We start from the raw sequence: 21,736 nt of genomic DNA on the forward strand, positions 1-21,736 counted from the left end.
ACCATGTGCAGTGCTGTCTTCAGGTTTCAGAAGGGCCCCGGAGCAAGACATCTGAGGGGGTCCCTCCCTCCGTGAATCCACTGTCTCACCACCATTGTTACCAGTTACTCTTTCTCCCCTTCCTCTTTCTCATCGTTACTACCACTAGCTTGCTTGACTGACAGAGAGGGAGTGAGCATGTCGGCAGTGGCATCTCCTGCTCCTCCTTGCCACCACCATTGTCTGGGCCAGAGCGAGAGGCAGGTGAGCAAGCAGGTTGCCATGGTGAAGAGGACGAGCGAGTCCAGGTGACTCTTGTCAGTGGGCATCTGATGGGTGTAGGCCCTTGGCAGGTGTCCAACCATGTCTACCCTTGAGTCTGGCCCTGGCTAGGGTGACCAACTGTCCAGATTGTCCCGGATTTGTCCAGGTTTTTGTTCTATCCTGAGTGTCAGGGGAGAATTTCTGTAATTTTCTATAATGTCCTGGAATGACACACTTTCCCCTTTAAGACCACCATTAGTATGTGGGGGGATGATGCACTTTCCGGAGGCCCCTATTGGAGCAGTGGAGGGCCAGGAATGACATGCCCTGGAATGTGTGCTTTCCTGCCCCCCACCCCCCCCCCCCCCCCCGCCGGCTAGGTGTCTTCTTTTTTTGGTATCCCAAATATGGTCATCCTACATGTGCCACTGCCCAACATGCCCTCTACAGAAGGCCCACCCTTGTGGAAAGCCAGATCTTTCTTCTCTCATCCATGAAAAAGCCAGCGGGGGACCCAAACAGCCTTGCGTTGGGAATTCCGTTGGAGGAGCGAGAGGACCGGCTGGCAGGCTGCACACCTCCTCCTCCTGCTTCAGAGGCCGAGTTTTCTTTTTCAAGCACCTCATGATAACAGAACCAGCCTTATGACAGACATATCCACTCAGACCCAGATAGTCCTTCAGACAGAGGACTGTCTGGAATAAATGACCCCCATGGTCACCGTACCCCATCACAGGTCACACAATACTCTACATATGGCAGAGGTGTTGAATCTCTTTCAGTATAAAGGTCGGATTCAATTCCGTAGAAGTTCTCAGGGGCATTTTCCAATGGCGGGTGGGGCTGAATGCAAGCAGGGCAGGCCCAACGTAAAGTGGGTGTGCCCAAAATACTAGAAATACCAGGATATTCTAGCCTGAAGGTCTTACTGCCAGTAACTAAGACGAATGAGCAAAAAAATGTCTTAAAGCCAGTAAACTACCAAGAGATAGGTGGTTGGGGTGAAGGTGTTGGGGCCAGGCTGCCAACCCCATAGGGTCAAATTTGTCCAGCAGGCCTGAGTTTCTGCGGCCCTAATGTATGTTTATGGTCTGCACATGCTGAAGAAGGATGCCTTCCCATTGTTCAACCGCAAGGAAAAGGTTGCCAGTCAGAGAAACCTAGGAAATCTACATTTCATTGTGACCCCGAAGTGACGCGTTTGGTTTGCATTTATTGCAATTTCATTGCTTGACATGAATTTCAAAGTGGCGGACGCATTTGGTGGAGATTGACAGGGAATTACAAAACAGCTTCTTCGTGACAATTGACAAAGCAATTAGAAAATTGCAGGTACTGGGATGGCAATAACATCTATTGAACAATACAGTTGTTCTGTACAGATTAATGCTACAGCCACAGACTCCACTGCTAGCAGAAGGAAGTATTAACACACAGGTGGCAGATTAGGTATGAAGGCGTCCGTACGGGTGCAGGAGGAAAACAGAGATTCAGGTCTGGATTTGGAACCATCCCTGTTCGGTTTTTTTTATAAGATCGGAGCAGACAATATGGCTTTTTGACATCGTCAAAGAGAAGGGGGGGAGAGAAAGCAGCTAGGGCTTTAAATCTCACTGAGTAGAATGAAGAGGAAGAGAATACAGTTCATGCAATTTTACATTATGCATAATAAGTCAGCTGGTTTTCAACTTAGTCTGTCTATGCCCTAAGAGTTATTTGTGTGAGAGGCAGTTTTTCATATGGCACCTCTCTGCGGATGGCTCATTTTTCCTGATTATCATCATCATCATCATCATCATCATCATCATCATCATTTAAACAAGGAGATCATTGTGAATGATGGAACTCTCAGCAGCAAAATTTCCACCAAATTTTAGACAAACCAGTAGATAAGTGAAACATTTGAGGAAAGCCTTTTGGTCCAGGTTTGGATGGTGCGTCAAGGTGCATCATGGCTTCCATCTCTTCTCCTTCAGCATCCTCATGGACAACAGCTCAAAGCAGAGCTCAGCCGCCTTTGTGCTACCGACAGGCACCCAAGCCCGTCCCGATGGCACCCGGCAATGGGGCTGCGATCCAGTTTTGCCCACAACCACAAAACGGGGCATATTCCATTCTTGCCCCCTAACATTGCAGGCCAGCCTGGATCGCTTGAGCAGGAGGCAGCCAGAGCTGTGCGAAAAAGAGAAAGAGCCTCCTGAATTCTCAAAGTTGGAGGTGTTTCCCACCCCGCACGAATATAATGACAACCTTTTTTCTCCTTGGCTGAAGATGCAGATTCAGGCTATACCAAATGACAACTTTTGTTGAGTGCAGTTCTCTGGATCGGGGGGAGGGGGGGGAATGAATTTTAAATGGCTACCCCCCAAACTGTGCTTCACAGTCTCCCAGTAAGACAGAAATATATAAGGAACACTGACATTTCATTTCATTAATATGGCTATAATACTGGTAAATTCCTGCAGGTGCCGTATAATCTATGCCCCCCTTTCACTCTATTTACACTGCAGGTTATGTACATATTTGGTTTCAGGAATCATTCGATACTCAGCGAACAAAACTTGAATCAAATTATTTAGACCAAAAACAACAAGAAGAACGATGACCATAACACGTACCATCTACTAGTGGAAGTACCCTCCAAATCAATGCATTTGAAATACTGTCTAGCAGAGTAAACTAATGTTAGCAGCTGCCTCTCTCACTAGGGCCCTGTTGCAATTGCTGCAGTTAAAATACCTGAGGGAGGGGGGGACTGGAACATTTCTATTTTGCTTGATAAATAACTGGGTGAGAAAGAAACAGAAGCACTTTTTTTTAAAAAAAAAAAAATATGAATTGATTTTTAAGCTGCCTTTCAGGGCAGAACCCTCTCACATTCAATCAAATATAGGCTAGAATTTTCCATTAATGAAACTAAGGTTGCAATCCTCTACACACTTACTTGGGAGGAAGTCCCACTGAATTCAATAGGACTTATCTCTGAGTAGACACATGTAGGATTGCACTAAAAGTGACTTCAGCAGGGAGTTGGACTAGCTGGCCTAGAAAATCCCCTCCAAATCTCTGATACAAGGGCCAAAGCTACACCAAGCAGGATATGACACTTTGAAAACACTTTGAAAACTGTATCTGGAGTGTGTTCTGGGCCCCGACAGTTATCAGTACTGTTATAAACCCTTTTAAAGCAGTAGTGTAGATCCCGCCTATGTACATGTGAGAGCGGGATAAAATAATGTCATATTGTTTTTAGACCACTTGAAAGCCTGATCTGGAGAAGAGGCTAGGCCTGTGAAAATAGGCTGTGTTGGGCGCTTCAGTTTAGGTCCTCAAAATGCAAGCCCACCAAAAGTTTAGCCAGTGGTCGCTAGCTTTCCAAAAGCCTTACCCCTGAATACACGGTTGGTTTGTGAGCTTTCTTGAGGTCTTGCTGCCATTGGCAAAGGAGCTTGGAGTGACATTTAATTTAATTTAATTCCCTGTTGACAGTTGCCTAGAAAGCTATATAAAGGTAGACGTGAAGCCATTCAGCCGCGCTCCAAGAGGGTCACTTCTCCACTCCCTACGATGCACATACCTACATATACATGCATGATCACAAAACAGCTGCTTCTTGGTGTCTGAAATATTCACACACATTCAGCAGGAAGATGGGACTTCACCCCCCACCCCACCCCCAGAGTGACAGCCTTGAAGCAATGAGCAAAGCTCAGGTGTATATGTGTGTAGCCTGGTCACATGGGCTCCATCACCCCTGCACAAAGTTCCTAGAACTAAGGTTTTAAGATTATCTCAGTGGGGCGCCCCCTTCCCCTGCCGCTCCCTCCCCCAAAATCTGAGGTAGGGGCAGAGACATTTTGGCGGACGTTTTGCTTTCCTTCTAAACATGGGCTCCTTGCTGTTGGTTGACGTTTCGTTCCTCCCTGTAGCAGCTCACATCAGGACTTGGTCTCGGGTCTCGGGCAGCCGCAGGGCAAGGAGGCCTCCGCCGACCAAAGCGGAGGAAGCCAAGAGGATAGGGATCACTTTGGTTATCCCGACGAAGGAGGCAAAGATAGAGTTCCCCAAGATGGCCCCAAATTTGCAGATCCCATTGAGAATGCCAAAGGCCGTGGCTCTGTGGGGGAGGAAGAAGATTTCAGAGAACGTTAGGGATACTACAAATCCAAAAGGCCAAGAGCATCAGAGTTTAACACATCTTCACTAGGGGTGTGCATTCACTGAAGGCTCAGCTGAATTGGAGCCCGTCTACACTTGTCTAGATGAAACGTAACAAGTTGGCAGAGATGACGTCAGCAGTCACGTGATGCTGTTGTTGTTACGTTTCTTCTGACTTTTAAAACCGTTCCACTTTCTGTTAAAATCGTTTTAAAACTAACAATGTGCCCCAACCTTTCGTTGTTTTCAATGCCGTCTTTCAAAGTCATGTCTCGTGACCATGGTCTTTGCTTCCTGATTAGGACAAGTGAGGGCTTTTCTAGGGGAGGGAGAGCTGGCACAACGCGACGAGGGGGAGGGGGAGGGGGAGGGGGAGGGGGAGGGAGGGCGGTGAAAGAGGGGACAGAGGCTTAATTTTTTTTAAAAAAATGCTTATCTTTCGGGGCGCACGTGGCCCCTTTAAGACGCTGCAGGGCTTCCCTCGTCCCTACGCGTCGCCCCACCTCCCTGCCGGCTTATCCCGGCAGGTCTAGCTCAGAGTCACCGGAAGAAGGAGGTTTACTTCAGAGCCGGTATGAGCATAATGAAGAACGTTCTAAAGAAGAGTGTGCCGGGGTAAAACGATAGAAGAAAAAGTATTTCGATTGACTGGGCTCAAGTTGCATTTTGTAACGTAGCAAGGAAGGACGCAACAATGCACTTAAACAACGGTGTAATGAATGGTGTAGATCCTGCCTTGGTCCCCTTGGGACCAGAGAAATAGTCCACAAGGAACGTAAGAGGGAACTAAGTGCATCCTTTCTTATAGATGCTCAAAATGTAAAGACTTCTGTTGCACAAAAGCCCTGGAGCCTATTCTTCTGAAACTTGGCAGCACTGATCCCTCGGAACAGGCAACTGTCCCTGCAAATTCCATCCAATTCTGCCACAAAGTCAATCAGTTTTAAAAATCAAAAAGAAATTGTTGTTTTTAGGGCAGTTCCATTTTTAAAAAATCAAAATATAAAGGTGCATATCTCACAAAGCACTGCACCTATTTTTCTTAGATTTGGTAGGTGTAATCCCATCCTAAGGGGCTTCTATGATGTCATTTCCCCCCCCCCACACACACACGATAAACCATGGGAGGCACAAAGCCTCATATTTCTAAATCTCAACTTGGGTTCTGACCCTGAGCGTAAGCAGCATTGGGACATTTTCTGATGTGCCAAATTGGAGTCCGAGTACACAATTATTATTATTATTTTATTATTTATTTATATAGCACCATCAATGTACATGGTGCAATGTACAGTTGCGAGGGCTCAATTGGGTCCGGGAGTCTGATAGATTCCCCTGTGTCTGGACCCCTGGACCCTGATTGCCTAGCCATGGGGTACTTGTGGACATGCTCGTCGAGTGCCTTGTGCCTTGGAGAGCAGCCAGTTAAGCAGCCCCCCCTCCAACTGACGAGCCACCATTGTTGCACAAAATGGCAGCTGGGGCATTTCCAGTAAGGTCACATTGCATAAATGGCAGCCGTAAAGTGGACATTTCTGCAACAATACAGCTGTAAATGGCCACTTTACAGATGCCATTTATGCAACATGACCTTCCCGGAAGTGCTGAGCTGCCATTTTGCACAAGACAACCTTCCCGGAAATTCCCGATCTGCCATTTTGCACAACAGTGGTGGCTTGTGACAGGGCAGTGTGCAGCCCCATGGCCTCATCGGGCACTCGAAGAGGCCAGGAGAAGATCACATGCTGCCCGCAGGCTGGGACAGGCAATGGCAGCTCATCAAGGGACTGCCAAGATCAAACCAGGGTGACTTCACCCATCCCTATGTTCAACTCAAATCTTGTGGTTGGTACACACCTCCCAGAACATGCCATACTGTCAACCATTGGAGCCTTCCAAATATGATTCACGCACACAACAACACAGGTCAGTTGGAAGCGTCACCTTTTATGGGTTGGGTAAAGCTCCACAGTGATCACATCCAGGGCATTCCAGGCAGCAATGCTGGTACCACAAAAGAGGCATTGCCAGCCAATCATTGCTGACTCACTGTTGCCAAAGAACAGGAAGAAGCAGCACACAGCAGAGATCAGCATGGAACCCCCTGCAAGAGAAAGATGGCAGAATGGGTGGAGGGAAACAGAAGTCTTGGAGCTAGTTCAAATGGATAGACATCCTTCTGGACTGGACCACTTCAGAACACAGAATATGTTTTATGTACACCAGTTGCTGGGGAGCATGGGCTGGAGGGTGCTGATGTACTCATGTCCTACTTGTGGGTTTCCTGTGGGTAGCTGAGCAGCCGCTGCATGAACAAATTGCTGCCCTAGACGAGCCCTTGATCTGATCCAGCAGTGCTCTTCCTATGTTCTTATGTGTGAATGAGAACTCCTCGTTCATGGAAGACTGATGTTAATCTCATCAAAAAGGGTTAAATTATGGTAGCGGGAAGAGGCTACTTCAAACTAAAGATGGCTAATTTGATCTGGAATTGTTGAATGACCTCAGTGAGGGTTTCTTCTTAAAATTCTTCTCTGACTTCTGCCAGGAGTTGTGTTGCTTTTTATTTATTTATTTTTATGGTGAACAAAAGAAGCGCCTTGCTGCATCAGACTGAAGGCTTATCTAGTCCAGCATTCTGTTCACACAGTGGCCAACTGCTTGGCCAGGGACAGCATCTCATGGTTGGCTGACAGGAGTGACTGGGTAGGCAGAAATAAAAAGCCAGCCAGCTGCCCGGGCAAGTGAGAAAGTGGCTGGCTAAGCGGTAGTCAAAGCTCTTCATTACAACAGTTAAAGCTGCCATTTTGATCACATACATGAACCTACCCATACACTGCGCTCAACGTCTAAGGTCCTCCTCCGAGTGCCCACTCTGAGGGAAGCTCGGAGGATGGCAACAAGGGAGAGGGCCTTCCCGGTGGTGGCCCCTCAATTATGGAATGATCTTCCTGATGAGGCTCGCCCGGTGCCAACATTGTTATCTTTTCAGCACCAGGTCAAGACTTTTCTCTTCATCCAAGCATTTAACAACATATGCTAAGTTTGTTCTTTAATGGACCCCAGAACTGTTGTTTATTTATTTATTTATTTATTACATTTTTATACTGCCCAATAGCCGAAGCTCTCTTTAATCCAGTATTTAAATGGATACTGTTGTTTTATACTGTTGTTTTTATATATTTGATGGTTTTAGATTTTGTATACTTTTTAATGTTCACTGTTTTTAACTTTTGTAAACGTCCCAGAGAGCTTCAACTATAGGGCGGTAGATAAATTTAATAAATAAATAAATAAATAAATAAATAAATACAAAAGAGAGCAGGGCTCCTGCAGCTTTCACTGTTGTGAGGAAGAGGGAATTTCACCAGGTGTTGCGTGCCTACAAAGGACACCTGCTGCAATTCCATTTTCTATATGCCTGTTAAAGATACAGGACCCCGGTCCTCCTTTCCATATGGTTACCCTAGTTCTATTAGTAGTTCTTGGAGTGTCTGATCTGAATACAGCTGGGTAATAAATGACAGAAATCTGCGGGAGGTACTGAGGCCGTGGATGCCCACAGTAGGAAGAAGCAGCAGGACCTCCTGGTAGGCACAGGATGGGGAGAGTGGTGCAATTTGGCGCTCTTTCTCACACCACCACTTGCGGCCCAGACTTCCTGGTTGAACCGCGGGCTCAATTGAAGAAGCCGAGGGACCGCGAACGGAGGCAGGTAAGGCCCCCCTCCCCCTTGGTCCCTTACAGGGCTCTGCCACCGTCGTCGCATGGGCGGCGACGGCGGCAGGGCCCGGTAACCCCCCCCCTCCTCTCCCAGCCTTACCTGGCACCTCTTCCCTCCACTGTGGCGCTCCGATTCGGAGCCGGAGCTCCGCGGCGAAGAGGAACGGAGTATGGGCGGAGCGGCGCGGAGCGGGCCGATCCGAAAATTTTGGATCGGCCTGCAGGGCAGAGCGGGGGGTCCATGCACACCCCTACTATTAAATACTTGTTAATTTTACCTTTAAGGACACTTTCCAGCAATTTACACAGAACCAGACATTAAGCTAACCTGCCTGTAATTTCCTGAATCTTCCTGGATCACTGCCTTTTTGAAAAAAATGTGGGGTTATGTTGGCCACTTTCCAGTCCTCTGGTACAGGATATGTTGCACATTTTTGTTAGAAGATCAGCAATTTCACATCTGTGTTCTTTAAAAACTCTTGAGTGGATACAAATCTGGACCAGGCAATTTGTTTGTTTTCTATTTGCCCATAAGATCTACAACTTCCTCACTGGTTGCCTTAGTTTCTCATATTCCCTTCCTGAAAATATCAGTGCAGGCCTGGGTATCTGCCCTACATCTTCTACAGTAAGCACAGACACAAAGAATTTATTCAGCCTCTCTGCACTTTTAGTAGCCTTTGTCATCCAGGGATCCAATTGTCTCCTTAGTCAGTTTCCGGCTTCTGAAGTGTGTGTGTGTGCATGTTCGTATAACTGTTGGTCTTATTCATTTATTTATTTATTACATTTGTATACCGCCCCATAACCAAAGCTGTCTGGGCGGTTTACATAAGATTAAAACATATAAAAACAATATACAAAATTTAAAGCTACAAAAACATACAACATACACAGAAACATACATTTAAAACAGCTATAAACAGCTTCAAAAACAAATCAAGGATCAGTAAAGCTCATCACATATTGCTAAATGCCTGGGAAAAGAGGCAAGTTTTAACCCGGCACCAAAAAGATATTAATGTTGGCACCAGGCGGGCCTCGTTAGGGAGATCATTCCGTAACTGGGGGCCACCACAGAAAAGGCCCTCTCCCTTGTTGCCACCCCCTGAGCTTCCCTCAGAGTAGGCACCTGGAGAAGGACCTTAGACATTGAATGTAGTGTGATTTGCGAGATGCTCCTCAAAATCCTTTTTTGCTTCCCTTATTGTCTGCTTGCATTTCTTTCTGTAGGTTTCTGTTCTTTTTTGCTCTTCTCATTTGGTTGGGCATGGGGGCATTCAACCATACAATACTTCACACCTGTATTCTGAATAATATATAGTCCAAGGAGGCCTACAAGGTGCAGTTTCTGCATGTTTGAACCGTGAACACAACACAGCAAACTAGCGGAGGCATTTGGCCACGCACACGTCTCTACGTCATCCACACCCACTCACCAATCATCTTGATCCTTCCTACTTTGTCCATCAGAAGGGCAGAGACGATGTTGCCAGGCAACACTGAGAGGCTACCCAAGAAGCTGACCAGGTAAATGAGGAAATCGTTGTCTCGCTCAAAATCCAGATGGCATCCCTTCTTCTCTTCCAAGGAGGTGGAGTTCTCCCATCTGCAGTCAATGAACTTATGCTTGTAGAGGTCTGAGGGGGGGGGAAAGACAGTGCATGGAAAATCATTGGAATGGTGAGCCTGAGGTATAGCAAACCCCAACTTCAAGTATAACCTAATGGGATCTGAGCTGGTGGCAACTGAACAAGAAAGAGAACTTGGAATTGTGGTGGACAGCTCAGTGAAAATGTCCACCCAGTGTGCGGCCGCTGCAGAGAAGGCAAACTCCATGTTAGGCATTATAAGAAAAGGAATTGAGAATAAAACGGCCAGTATCATACTGCCCTTATACAAATCTATGGTGTGACCACGCTTAGCAGACAGTGTACAATTCTGATCACCACGCCTAAAAAAAGGATAGTATAGAGGTGGAAAAAGTGCAGAAAAGGGCAACTAAAACAATTAACGGGCTGGAGCATCTCCCCTACGAGGGAAGGTTACATCAACTGGGATTGTTAAGCTTGGAAAAGAAGAGGCTAAGGAGAGACATGATAGAGGTGTACAAAGTTATGCATGGTATGGAGAACATGGACAGGGAGACATTTTTCTCCCTCTCTCAAAATACTAGAACCCGGGGTCATCCCATGAAGCTGATTGGTGGGAGATCCAGGACAAATAAAAGGAAGGACTTCTTCACACAACACATAGTTAAATTATGGAACTCACTACCACAAGATGTGGTGATGGCCACCCATTTGGATGGCTTTAAAAGGGGGTTGGATCAATTCCTGGAGGTGAAGGCTATTAATGGCTACTAGCCCTGATGGTTGTGTGCTGTCTCCAGTATTCGAGGCAGTAATTCTGTGTGCACCAGTTGCTGGGGAACATGGGTGGGAGGGTGCTGTTGCACCATGTCCTGCTTGTTCATCCCTGGCTGATGGCTGGTTGGCCACTGTGTGAACAGAGTGCTGGACTAGATGGACTTTTTGCCTTATCCACCGTGGTTAAAGCTGTGGTTTAAGGTGTCTTCTGAACAGGGCCTGGGTTTGAATCCCTGTGGATTCAACCACATTAGGATTGAATTAGGGTTGCCACCTCTTTTTCCCCCTCTCCTGAGTAGCTCCTCATATTAACAGCTCCATAGCAGGCAGGAACACCATGGTCTTCTCCGTGCTGTTCCTGTTCCCGTTGAATTTGGCCAGCATAGATGCGTGAGAAGTTATTTTCAGTTTGCTTTTGATCAGAATTTATCAAGTAACTCTCATGGACACATCCACAAAATATCTCCCAAAAGCAATATCAGGGAAAGGCACCAGGAAAATGATAACCAGGCACCAGTGGCAGGAGTGTTCTTGTATATTACATAAACCAGGCCCAAATCTTAATGCTAAAAATCATGACTTCTCCCACATTCTCTTCTGCCCCTTCTACTTTTTCACAAACAGAAATGACCACACAAGACGTACACGCATGCAGATGCACTTTGCAAACACAAAACGTTCGTGCTCTTCCATGTTACCTGTGTTGTAGAAGAAGGTTTTTATAATGGTGCAGTTTTTGAAGAAGGTCTCGCTAGACGTTACATCTTCGAAGTAGCATTCCTCAAACACAGAGTCTTCGAAAGTCACATCCCTGAATCTCATTTTAATGAACCTGAAACACGGAGGGGAAGCTTCAATTGAGATCACCTCATATCCCTGACCTTTTTCTCAGGAAAGTGCACAACGTAGTAGTAGTAGTAGTAGTAGTAGTAGTAGTAAAGCTGTATTGTTTCAATCAATGGCTACAACAAGCATAATAAAAGCAATGCTAAAACAAATCATACATTCTGCAAGATCAGAAATTTTGCTCTATACATTTGGGCTGTAAGATGACATTCTTGTTATTGCATGTAAACAAAAAGTATATTCTTTCTGAATTGGACCAGCTGGACTTAATCTCAAAAAACCAGTCCAATCTATCACTGCCATCAGAGCCTTTAACTACTGGTTCAAGACTTATTTTTCCCCTCCAACCAGGGGGGGGGGAATCCGCATGTCGTTCTGAGATCGCTTCTAAGCGACCCCAGTGCGGCGTGAAAGCGAGCGTGTAACTTGCCTTTTGAAGAGCCGACGAAGAGACGTCCCTCTCGCCCCCGCCGCCGCCACCCATCTCCCTCCTCGCCAGCTGGGACAGAAAGCTCGGGGGAAGAAGGCGGGGTGGAGAGCTTCTTCCGCTCTCAACCCCGCCTTCTTCAGCTGAGCTCTCCTCGCCAGTCGGCGAGGAGGTCTGCGGGTGGCGGCAGCAGCGGCGGCGGCGGCGGGAAGGACGTCTCTTTGTCGGCTCTTCAAAAGGCAACTTACACGCTCACTTTCATGCCGCACTGGGGTTGCTTAGAAGCGATCTCGGTACAACGTGCGGATTCCCCCTAGATTACCTAAATTGTGTCTTTTAGAATAAATGAGAGCCAATTCATCAAATACATCATCTTGGTTTCAGAAACTGATTCCTCAAATTCATTATTATGTTTTTTCTTCTCAATACTTTACTACTTAGAATTTAGCTCATAGCAAAGAGGTCTTTAAGGAGAGGGGCTCTCCCACACTAGAGGCCTTCAAGAGGCAGCTGGACAACCATCTGTCATGGATGCTTTAAGGTGGATTCCTGCACTGAGCAGGGGGTTGGACTCAATGGCCTTGTAGACCCCTTCCAACTCTACTGTTCTATGATTCTATGAACTCTTGGTTAATTTTAAAGCAGCAATCTTAAGCTTCCCATGTTCTGTCCACAAATTCAAAAGTATTCACTGCTGGAAAAGTTGAAGAAAAATGTGAATTAGAAAAATATAAATCAGAAATGTAATTTTATGCAGGCGTCCCCAACCCCCGCTACCTCCATTAAATTGGTTTCGTTGGTAGAGTGCCTCTCAAAAGGGCCAGGAAAAGTAACAGGCGTATGAAGTGCTTTCTCTCACATAACCACTAGGTGCCAGTATGTCCGAAGGTGAAACTTGGGGGCTATTAGGGATGTACACAGATTGTATTTTTATTGGATTTTGACCCAAATATCCCCATTTGCACCCCCAAACTTGAACACATTTTTTTTAGGAAAAGCACTCATGTTCTCAGCCTTGAAATGGTGGGCAGCAACAATGAACACTTAAGAAAAAAATAGCACTTTAAAAATGTACATTTTGGAGGTATACTCGTTTTCCCATGTTAATCAATGGGAAGGGAGTGTGCAACTGGGCGTGCATTTTAAAAATGCACACTCAAAGGTGCCCTTTTCCTACTCAAAGAACTCCTCCGCATCCCGTCTGCACTCTGCTCGCTGGACTCCTCCTGGCTGCCTGACTCTGTCAGGTGCGTGAGCCAAGCAGCCGGACAGTTGGTAGGTGCCCATGGAGAGCTCACAACTTTTTCTCTGATTTTGCACATAATCTCAGCCATAATTGTGCTATTTACGGCCGCGATTTTGTGCAAATTACGATTTCCGTAAATATTTCACCTGCAATTTTGCGCAAATAAAAAATATATGGCCTTTTAGGCCCCTTCCAACTCTACTATTCTATGATTCTATAAATATGTAATAAATACATAAATAAATATTGATGACACAATTGGCAAAACACTCCCCTGCGCCATGCTGGAAGTAAGCAGCTCCCAGGCAGGAGCTACACTACTGCTTATAACGGTTTTGACAACTGTTCAAGCCCAGGACACATTACATATACAGTTTTCAAAACGTTTTTAAAGTGTTGTATCCTGCTTAGTGTAGATCAGGCCCACGTTGATATTCTTCCCGCAAATGGGCACATGGAGTTTTTCACAGGGGCAAGGAGAACTCACTTGTCATTGTAATACGTCCCATTCCTGTGGATCTGATTTTCCAGGGTGAAGTTGAAGGTGATATCCTTGACCAATTCCTGGTCGAAGATTTTCACACGAGACTTGTACTCTTCCTCTTGGTAATAGCGGATCATGTCGGGAAACCAGACGATAAGGCCATAATAACTGCAAGAGAAACAGAATGAGAGAGAGAGGAATCGGACCCTTTCTTAGGGGTCCCTAAGAGGCCCTTCATTATTTCAGTATGGGAGGCAGAAGCTGGTTGGTTGTCTGAGCATATCCTCATGGGTCGAGTAACGCAGGGGGTGTTCACAAGCTAGTTCTACTGAAAGATCTACTGAAAGATCTTGAGATGATTGCCACCAATCTTCAAGGACTTCCGACTTCCAATTGCTAAATTTATTTATTTATTTATTGCATTTATCTTCTGCCTTTTTTCCTCCAAGGAACCCAAGGCGGCATACATAATCTTCCTCCTCCTCCTCTCCATTTTATCCTCACAACAACCCTGTGAGGTAGGTTGGATTGAGAGTCTGTGACTGGCCCAAAGTCACCCAGTAGTTTTCATGGCTGAGTGGGGTCTAGAACCCAGATCTCCCGACTCCCAATCCGACACTTTAGCCACTACACCACACTGGCTCTTAACAAGAGCAACAACAATCCCGCCACCACCACCAATTAGGCTGCTGAAACGGTTGGTGGGGCATGAGGGGACCATGTACGAAAGGATTGCAACATCACTTCTGATCCCAAAACCAAATTCTTGGTCTGAGCCAAATGTTCAGAGGCACCCTGTTCCTTAATTCTCCTCATTGTATATCTACCCTGAGCCACTATCTGGCACCCAAGTCCAGTTGGGTAACCTGAAGGACCTCTGGTAACATCCAAGTTAGATTACTGCAATGCACTCTGCGTGGGGCTGCCTTCCAAGGTGGTTCAGAAGCTGCAGCTTGTGCAAAATGCGGCAGACAGATTGATAATGGTTGATTGATAATTGGTCCAAGACCAATTCCGGGCCACTTGCACTGGCTGCCTATACGTTTCCTAGCTGAAATCAAAGTGTTGGTTTTGACCTATAAAGCCTTACAATATCTGATGGTGCACCTCTCTCGGCATGGACTGACCCATACACTTCTCTCAACATCTAAGGCCCTCCTCCGGGTGCTTTCTCAGAGGGCAGCAACAAAAGAGAGGGCCTTCTCTTGTTGAGCCCTACCCCTGCGGGGGGGGGGGATTTCAAGAGGATCGCAACCCACCAGCCGTGCATTATGGCCTGCAGATTGTTTGACAATTTCCCCAGCTCATCCCTGAATTCGTGCAACCCCTGGCAAGCAGATCTTTGCAGTAGCTTCTCTACTCTACAGAGCCTCTGCAGGTCTAGGTGGGTAAGAGCAGCCTCAGAAAACGATAGACTTATGGACAATCCAAGACACGTACCTTAAGGCCATTGAAAACCACACAATAGCCAGGAACAGTGTGTTCATCCTGTACTGGGCTGTCAAGCAATACACCACATTGTCTATCACCTGGAAAACCCAAAGAATTTGTTACCAAAAGAAAAAAAGAGAAAGGTAAGAATCACTTCTAGGGATGTCGGAGGCACCTGACTGAGTCCGGGAATCAGATGGACTCCCATGTGTCTGTCCACCCTCCCAGACCCAGGCCTCCATCCTCGTCCAGAGCCTCCGTTGTGCGCAACAATGGAGGCCCTGTAAACTGTGCATTTCTCCCGTTGTGTCCATGGCTGTCGTAAAGGTGTGAATGGAGCATTTGTGCCTTTACTCTTGTATAAATGGGGCCTTTAGAGCCGGTATTTACGCAGTGCAAGAAATATGTAACTTCTGGAGCGAGGGCAGATGGCTGCCAAGTGCTTATCAGGCCTCACTGAGTCTCAAAAGAAGCTCGCGTGGTCCTGATGAGCGGGGGGCAGACGGTGGCAGCAGCAGGACAAGCGTCCGACAAGCCCATCGCTACATGAGGGAGCTTATGGTTCTAACGGCCATGGCATACCCCAAACCAAAAATAAACGCCTTGCTCCTTGGCAGAAATGAGAAATGGCTGCCAGGTTTTATTTCGGTTCTTATTTTTATTTTCTACTGCAGTGTTAAACTTTTATATCATATTTTACCATGCTGTAATTTAGGGTTTAAATTGTTGTGAATGCCCCAGAGAGCTTCAGCTGTTGGACCATATAGAAATGAAATGAGTGAATGAATAATTTCCTATGGGTGTTCTGGGCTCCACAATTCAAGAAGGACGCAGACAAGCTGGAGCGTGTTCAGAGGAGGGCAACCAGGATGATCAGGGGTCCGGAAACAAAGCCCTACGAAAGAGAGACTGAAACAGCTGGGCATGTTTAGCCTGGAGAAGAGAAGATTGAGGGGGGACATGATAGCACTCTTCAAATACTTCAAAAGGTTGTCACACAGAGGAGGGCCAGGATCTCTTCTCGATCCTCCAAGAGCGCAGGACACAGAATAACGGACTCAAGTTACAGGAAGCCAGATTCTGGCTGGACATCAGGAAAAACTTCATGACAATGGAACCAGTTACCGAGGGAGGTCGTGGGCTCTCCCACACTAGAGGCCTTCAAGAGGCAGCTGGACAACCCTCTGTCAGGGATGCTTTAGGGTGGATTCCTGCACTGAGCTGGGGGTTGGACTCAATGGCCTTGTAGGCCCCTTCCAACTATGATTCCTTCAGAAACCCAGTATAGATAATGAAAGAGGAAGTCCGTCTGTCTGTCTGTCTGTGCCATAGCAGCAAGTTCATGAAACTTAGACACCTGAAAACTGGTGTTTTCATCAAATTAACATCTTTAACAAGTTGACAGCCTCAGATGAAACCCAATGCTTGTTGATTAATAAACTGTGAAGCCAAGAAAGGTTGCCATTGAACGGATTATTTGTTGCGCACGGGGTGGAGGAACGTAACGACAAACCTAAGCCATACAGTGCTGGAGACTGTGCCTGTATTCAGTAGCTCCTGTCCCCGTACCTGTTTGAAGGTGGTCGTGGCTCTGACAAAAAAACGCTGGTACCATGTCCCCGTTGAGCTCTGTATTTCAATGAACTCGTCTATCTGCTTTGGAGTTTTTATGTTGGCCACCTGCATGGGCAAAAACAAGCCAACATTTTCAGCTCTTCACATCACCCAAGTGCATCCTTTTAAGGCAGGGATTTAGTCACTCCACAGAAATAGTCCAATGAAGGTTGGGGTCAAAGGGCCACCTGAACCAACATGACTTGAACCCCTCTAGAAACCAAAAATACCTGTGCAGCACAATTCAGTGCATTTTTACTTGGAAGCAAGACCCACTGGGTTCAATGGGGCTTACCTCCAGATACACGAGTAGAAGACTGCAGCCGTAGACACCTCTGGGTGATTTGCTCGTTTGACATGATGGATATATTTGGACAAGGTGCCCAACCTATAGCAACCCTGTGCAGCCATCCCCCTTGCTCTGTGCCTCATTCACCTTATTCTTGCTGGGGTCTTGTGACATCCCCTTCACACACACACACGCACATACACAAACACACTCGTACACACCAAATATTTGGCTCTCCATGAATGGATGCTAAAAGAGGCAGAGAGAGAAAGTATCTGTGCCAAAGGGAGAAGTATATTTGGTTTCAACATGGTGCTTCCATTTAGCTACCATCACCAGGGAAGCAGAATTGCAGAACATCTGGCCTGCAGAGGTTTCACATCTGGCCTGCTGAGCCTCTTTTGGGTTCTTCCAGGGGCACAGGGCTTGGCCTCTAAGCTCCACCCCCTGGAGGAATCCCCACTGTTCCCTCCAATCTCAGATCAGGGATGCAGGCAGCAGGGGTCTCATCCAGTGCCCAGTCACAACATCTGGCCAACAGAAGGCCTGGTGGGCCCATCATCACCACAACACAGTAATGCACCTCTGCAATAAAGGCTAAGCATACTTTAGAAACAGGTTGCTACATTAGATGGACCTTTGAGCTCATCCAGCACGCTTCTCTGTCTTAGGCTTTACCTATGAGTGTTTATTGGGCTTGATAGTCAAATGAAACCTCCATGTTCAGCAGCAGTAAACGTCTGGATAACAGCTGCCAGGGAGATGCAAAAAGCAGAGGACGGCTCTTGCTTGTGGGCTCCCAGAGCCATCTGGTTGGCTACTATGAGAACCTAGATGGACCTTTGGTCTGATCTAGCAGGGGTCTTCTTATGTTCCCATGAGCCTATAGGGTTTGGAGTTTGCTGTCTTCTTGAGACTCTGGTACCATTTAGTTGTAAGAGTGCTAAAATACCAGCTGGTCAGCGCTCTGTCTGCAAACTCAAGAATTACCAGTTTCTAGAGTAGCCTCCCGGCAACGTGATTCAACTCCCATCATCTCCAGCTGTTCTGGGATGGTGGAAGTTGTAGTTCAACACATATGGAGGGCATCAAGTTGGCAGGGAGGCTGCTCTAGAAAGAAGGGTCTAGCTTTCCTGCCAGAGGATACCAATTCAGTTTTTCTGTTTGGAAAGAAGCGTGAATTTCAATCTGAACCTTGACGAAAAATAAAGAATGAGGGTAGCATTCAAGTCAACACTAGCATGAACATAAATTGTGTTGCTTTAGCGTAAGTGACCTCTAGTGCAATGCCAGTAGTGCTAGCTGGCGTGTTGGGTTTCCTTGGCAAACACATTGTGGTAACTAATGCTATGGGTGTTGCACTAAAGGTCTCTTACACAAGCGCAACACAATCTACAGTAGCAGTGGCACCAACTTGGATATTGCCCTCTGTCTTGAAGGTGAATTTGTGTGATTTATTTTTTAAAAAACGAATTCCCCTTTGAATGCTTGTCCCAACCCTACTACGGAGAAAGGAAAGGAAAGGAACCTCTCGTGCAAGAACTGAGTCATTACTGATTCTTGGAGGGACGCCAGCTTTCGCTGACGTTTTCTTGGCAGGCCTTATAGCGGGGTGGTTTGCCGTTGCCTTCCCCGGCCATTATTACCTTTCCCCCAGCTAACTGGGTACTCATTTTACCGACCTCGGGAGGATGGAAGGCTGAGTCGACCCGAGCCGGCTGCCTGAAACCAGCTTCCGCTGGGATCGAACTCAGGCCGTGGGGAGAGTTTCAGCTGCAGAAACTGCTGCTTTACCGCTCTGCGCCACACGAGGCTACGGAGAAAGAAAGCTATTTCTGGGAAGTGGCCTCACTTACCGTAAACACTCTCTCTGGCTCCCCTTTAGCCCTCATATTGGTGTCATGGATTTGCTTGAGGATCATCCAGGCTTCATCATGTTTCCCTATCTAGAAAAACGAAAGCAAAGGAAATCAGGAACGCCGCATCATCCTGGAACTGCGTTACGATCTCAAGTCAAGCCTGTTCCCACCATTATGCTATGACCCTATTGGAAGCCACGTCTGTTTGATAGCCAAGGACAGTGCAGTAGAATGGAGCTATAGCCAGGGATGCAGAAGAATTTCATTGCCATTCATTTAACACCAGGACTTGCCCTATTCAAAACACATGGCTGTTTTGCGCGAAAACCTCACACCTTCCTGAGCTTGCGACCACGTTTGCCAAATGCATACTTTAGGGAAGTGGGTGCTTTAAAAATGTGCATTTTAGAAAAATGCACATTTCCATACTTTAGTCATTTGGGTGCATTTAGAACATTTAGGTGCACATTTTAAACAAATGTGCCCCTAAATGCACATTTTCCACATTCGAATGACAACAACAAAAGCTTGCAATTGAGAATGAGACAGGCCGAGCTTCAAGGTGCAACTCTAAGAACCTGATGGGCTCATGCCCGGCTTATTCTCCCGGGCCAAGTGATGGCTGATCTGCTATTAGAGAGGACCAGCTTCCGTGATGAGCTGAGTGAGATGCAGTTGCTCAGGCCCAGTCCCTTACTTCAGAGGATTTTGGTGGGAGCTTATGTCATATAATTCTTATATGTCCTTATAAGGACAGGAGGGCAGGAAATGCTGTTCTTCCACATGGACACTGGCACAGTTCAGACAACACGTTAGTCAACACAGGCCCCGTTCAGACAACCTACTAAACCATGCTGCTTAACCACAAAATGGTTAACGGATTCCGTTAACCATTTTGTGGTTAAGCAGCATGGTTTAGCATGCTGTCTGAACCAGGCCAATATCAGAATCAGAACTGAACTGGCAAAGCCTTTCATACAAAAATCCACTCCTGGTTTCTGCCCACCCCACCCCACCCCTATCAGTATAGCACGTTGTGTAAGATTAGCTGGCCACCCTCACTAGTGTGGGCCAAATAGCTTCCCATAGCATCTGGTGCCGCTGTCTATGCCTGAAGCTGCACAAAGCCAGGGACTCATCCAGTCAAGTTCCTTTCTCCATGCTGAGAAGAGGCACAGAGATTTTTCTCTCCTGGCATGGAAAGAAAAACAAGGGGGGAGTCAATCTTCCCCCCACCTGAAAACTCTGCTGTCCTGGTCTAGAATTTCCATCACGTAAAGTCAGCACTTCAAAGCCCATTCCTTACCTCCAGCAAAAACCGTGGGCTCTCTGGCATGAACTTTAGGGACACAAGAGACGCAATGCAAGGCAGAGAGCAGATCACCACAAAGACCCTCCAGCTGTGGAAGTGGTAGCTGGTGCCCATGCTGAATCCCCATCCTAGAAACAAGAGAGTGGGGTTCAGATTAATGCAGAAATGGAACGGAATTATGGGTAAAATATGCAGAAGTGATCTCATCCTTGGAAACTCCAATGAGAAGGACCAGAAGTAGCGGAGCAGAGAAAGACCTCTGTCTCCCTCAGACTCTGGACGGCCTCCACCCATCAGAGCAGAGAATGGCTCAGTTCACATAACACTTTTCTCAACAGTGGTGCAACAGCTCCACCATTAAGAAAAGTGTGGGCTGGAAGGAAAACTCCGCCCCACAGTGGAGTTTGTTTGTTTTTTTGAAGGACGCTCCACCCTGAATCTCCACACTGTGCAGAGGGGAGTTCTTGCACAACCGTTGTGTTCCATGTTTTCCGGAGGACTCCGTGGAGTTTCCTGTGGAGTGGAGTGGAGTTTCCCAGTGGCCATAGAGTTCTCTGGCAAGAGCAGCGAAAAGAGAGAGTGCCACTCTAGGAGAGCCGGCGGGATTGTTTGTTTGTTTGTTTTTTGCAGCAAAGGCTGATGGGATACCATGGGGAGGACTGGGGGAGAAGAGAGGGTGGAGGAATGCTGCATTGACTTTTACTCCACACCCTCACAACAGTGGAGTAGGAACATGTTGTGTGGAGAGTACCATTGAGTGGAGTTTTCCCACTGAGTAGAGAAAAGTGTTGTGTGAACTGAGCCAATGAAAAAGCTGTCAATTCTTTGGTCTCAATGGCCAGGGCCGGTGCCAGACTATTTTGCGCCCTAGGCAAGGTGAGCTACTTTCACACACACACACACACACACACACACACCCAAAAAAATGCCAATTTTGATTTTTAAGAACATATGTTTCCTGCAAAAAAATAAGCACAAAACTTGAAACTGCTAAATTTATTTTAAAGTGCAAGAAATACGTCATGCCAATTATAGCAAACAAATTGGAAAGGAACGTCGATGGGTCTAAAATGCATTATTTAATAGGAATATCACCTCCAAATCATCCCCCCCAACTCACACACATGCGCGCACACACACACTCAGCATCACTCACTCCAAACAAACACACACATGAACACATGCATTCACTCAAAGACCCCATGCACCCATACATTCTCTCTCTCTCTCTCTCTCTCTCTCTCTCTCTCTTCCGGGCGTGTTCCGGAAGTCCGAACATGGAGCCGCCCCACCCCAGCGTCCCTGGCTTTGCTTTGGCTGGGCGGGCGCGGGGCGGCATCTCGCTCGCCCAGGCCCAGCTGAATCCTCGGGCCAGGCCAGCTCATAGCCAATGCGTGCGAGTGCTGCGCTGTGCCCGGCGCCCCTCTTAGCTTGGCGCTCTAGGCAGCTGCCTGAGTGGCCTCTATGGTAGCACCGGCCCAATGGCAAACAAGGATACAGGGTGGGGGGAAGCCACCTGGATCTAGACAGGGTTACCGTAATGTGGGATGATGCTCCAGGCCATGATAGAGGCGTAAAGGCCACCAATCATCCAGAACATGCAGAGCCAGCTCAGGTGTTCCCCTCTCTTCTCACGGGAGAGGAATTCAGAGAAATAGGCAAAGACAATGGGGAGAGATCCTCCGATACTGGGGGGAAGAAAAAGGAACGGACAGGAAGAGTACAACAACCAAGG

General features: G+C 47.0%; 1 protein-coding gene across 1 annotated transcript in view; it reads right to left on the reverse strand.

Annotated features, from left to right (window-relative positions):
- Positions 1 to 3,513: 3,513 nt before the first annotated feature.
- SV2B (synaptic vesicle glycoprotein 2B) overlaps positions 3,514 to 21,736 on the reverse strand; it is a 34,281-nt gene continuing 16,058 nt past the window's right edge. Inside the window, exons 3-12 of the mRNA XM_063142445.1 lie at positions 21,538 to 21,689; positions 19,996 to 20,129; positions 18,687 to 18,776; positions 16,497 to 16,607; positions 14,937 to 15,025; positions 13,500 to 13,664; positions 11,192 to 11,325; positions 9,564 to 9,764; positions 6,346 to 6,505; positions 3,514 to 4,360 (exon numbers count right to left, since the gene is read on the reverse strand). Coding sequence (XP_062998515.1) covers positions 4,177 to 4,360; positions 6,346 to 6,505; positions 9,564 to 9,764; positions 11,192 to 11,325; positions 13,500 to 13,664; positions 14,937 to 15,025; positions 16,497 to 16,607; positions 18,687 to 18,776; positions 19,996 to 20,129; positions 21,538 to 21,689 — 1,420 coding nt within the window. The 3' untranslated portion in view covers positions 3,514 to 4,176. The remainder of the gene's footprint in view (positions 4,361 to 6,345; positions 6,506 to 9,563; positions 9,765 to 11,191; positions 11,326 to 13,499; positions 13,665 to 14,936; positions 15,026 to 16,496; positions 16,608 to 18,686; positions 18,777 to 19,995; positions 20,130 to 21,537; positions 21,690 to 21,736) is intronic.

The sequence above is a fragment of the Elgaria multicarinata genome, chromosome 16, assembly GCF_023053635.1.
Source record: "Elgaria multicarinata webbii isolate HBS135686 ecotype San Diego chromosome 16, rElgMul1.1.pri, whole genome shotgun sequence".
Taxonomy (NCBI): Eukaryota; Metazoa; Chordata; class Lepidosauria; order Squamata; family Anguidae; genus Elgaria; species Elgaria multicarinata.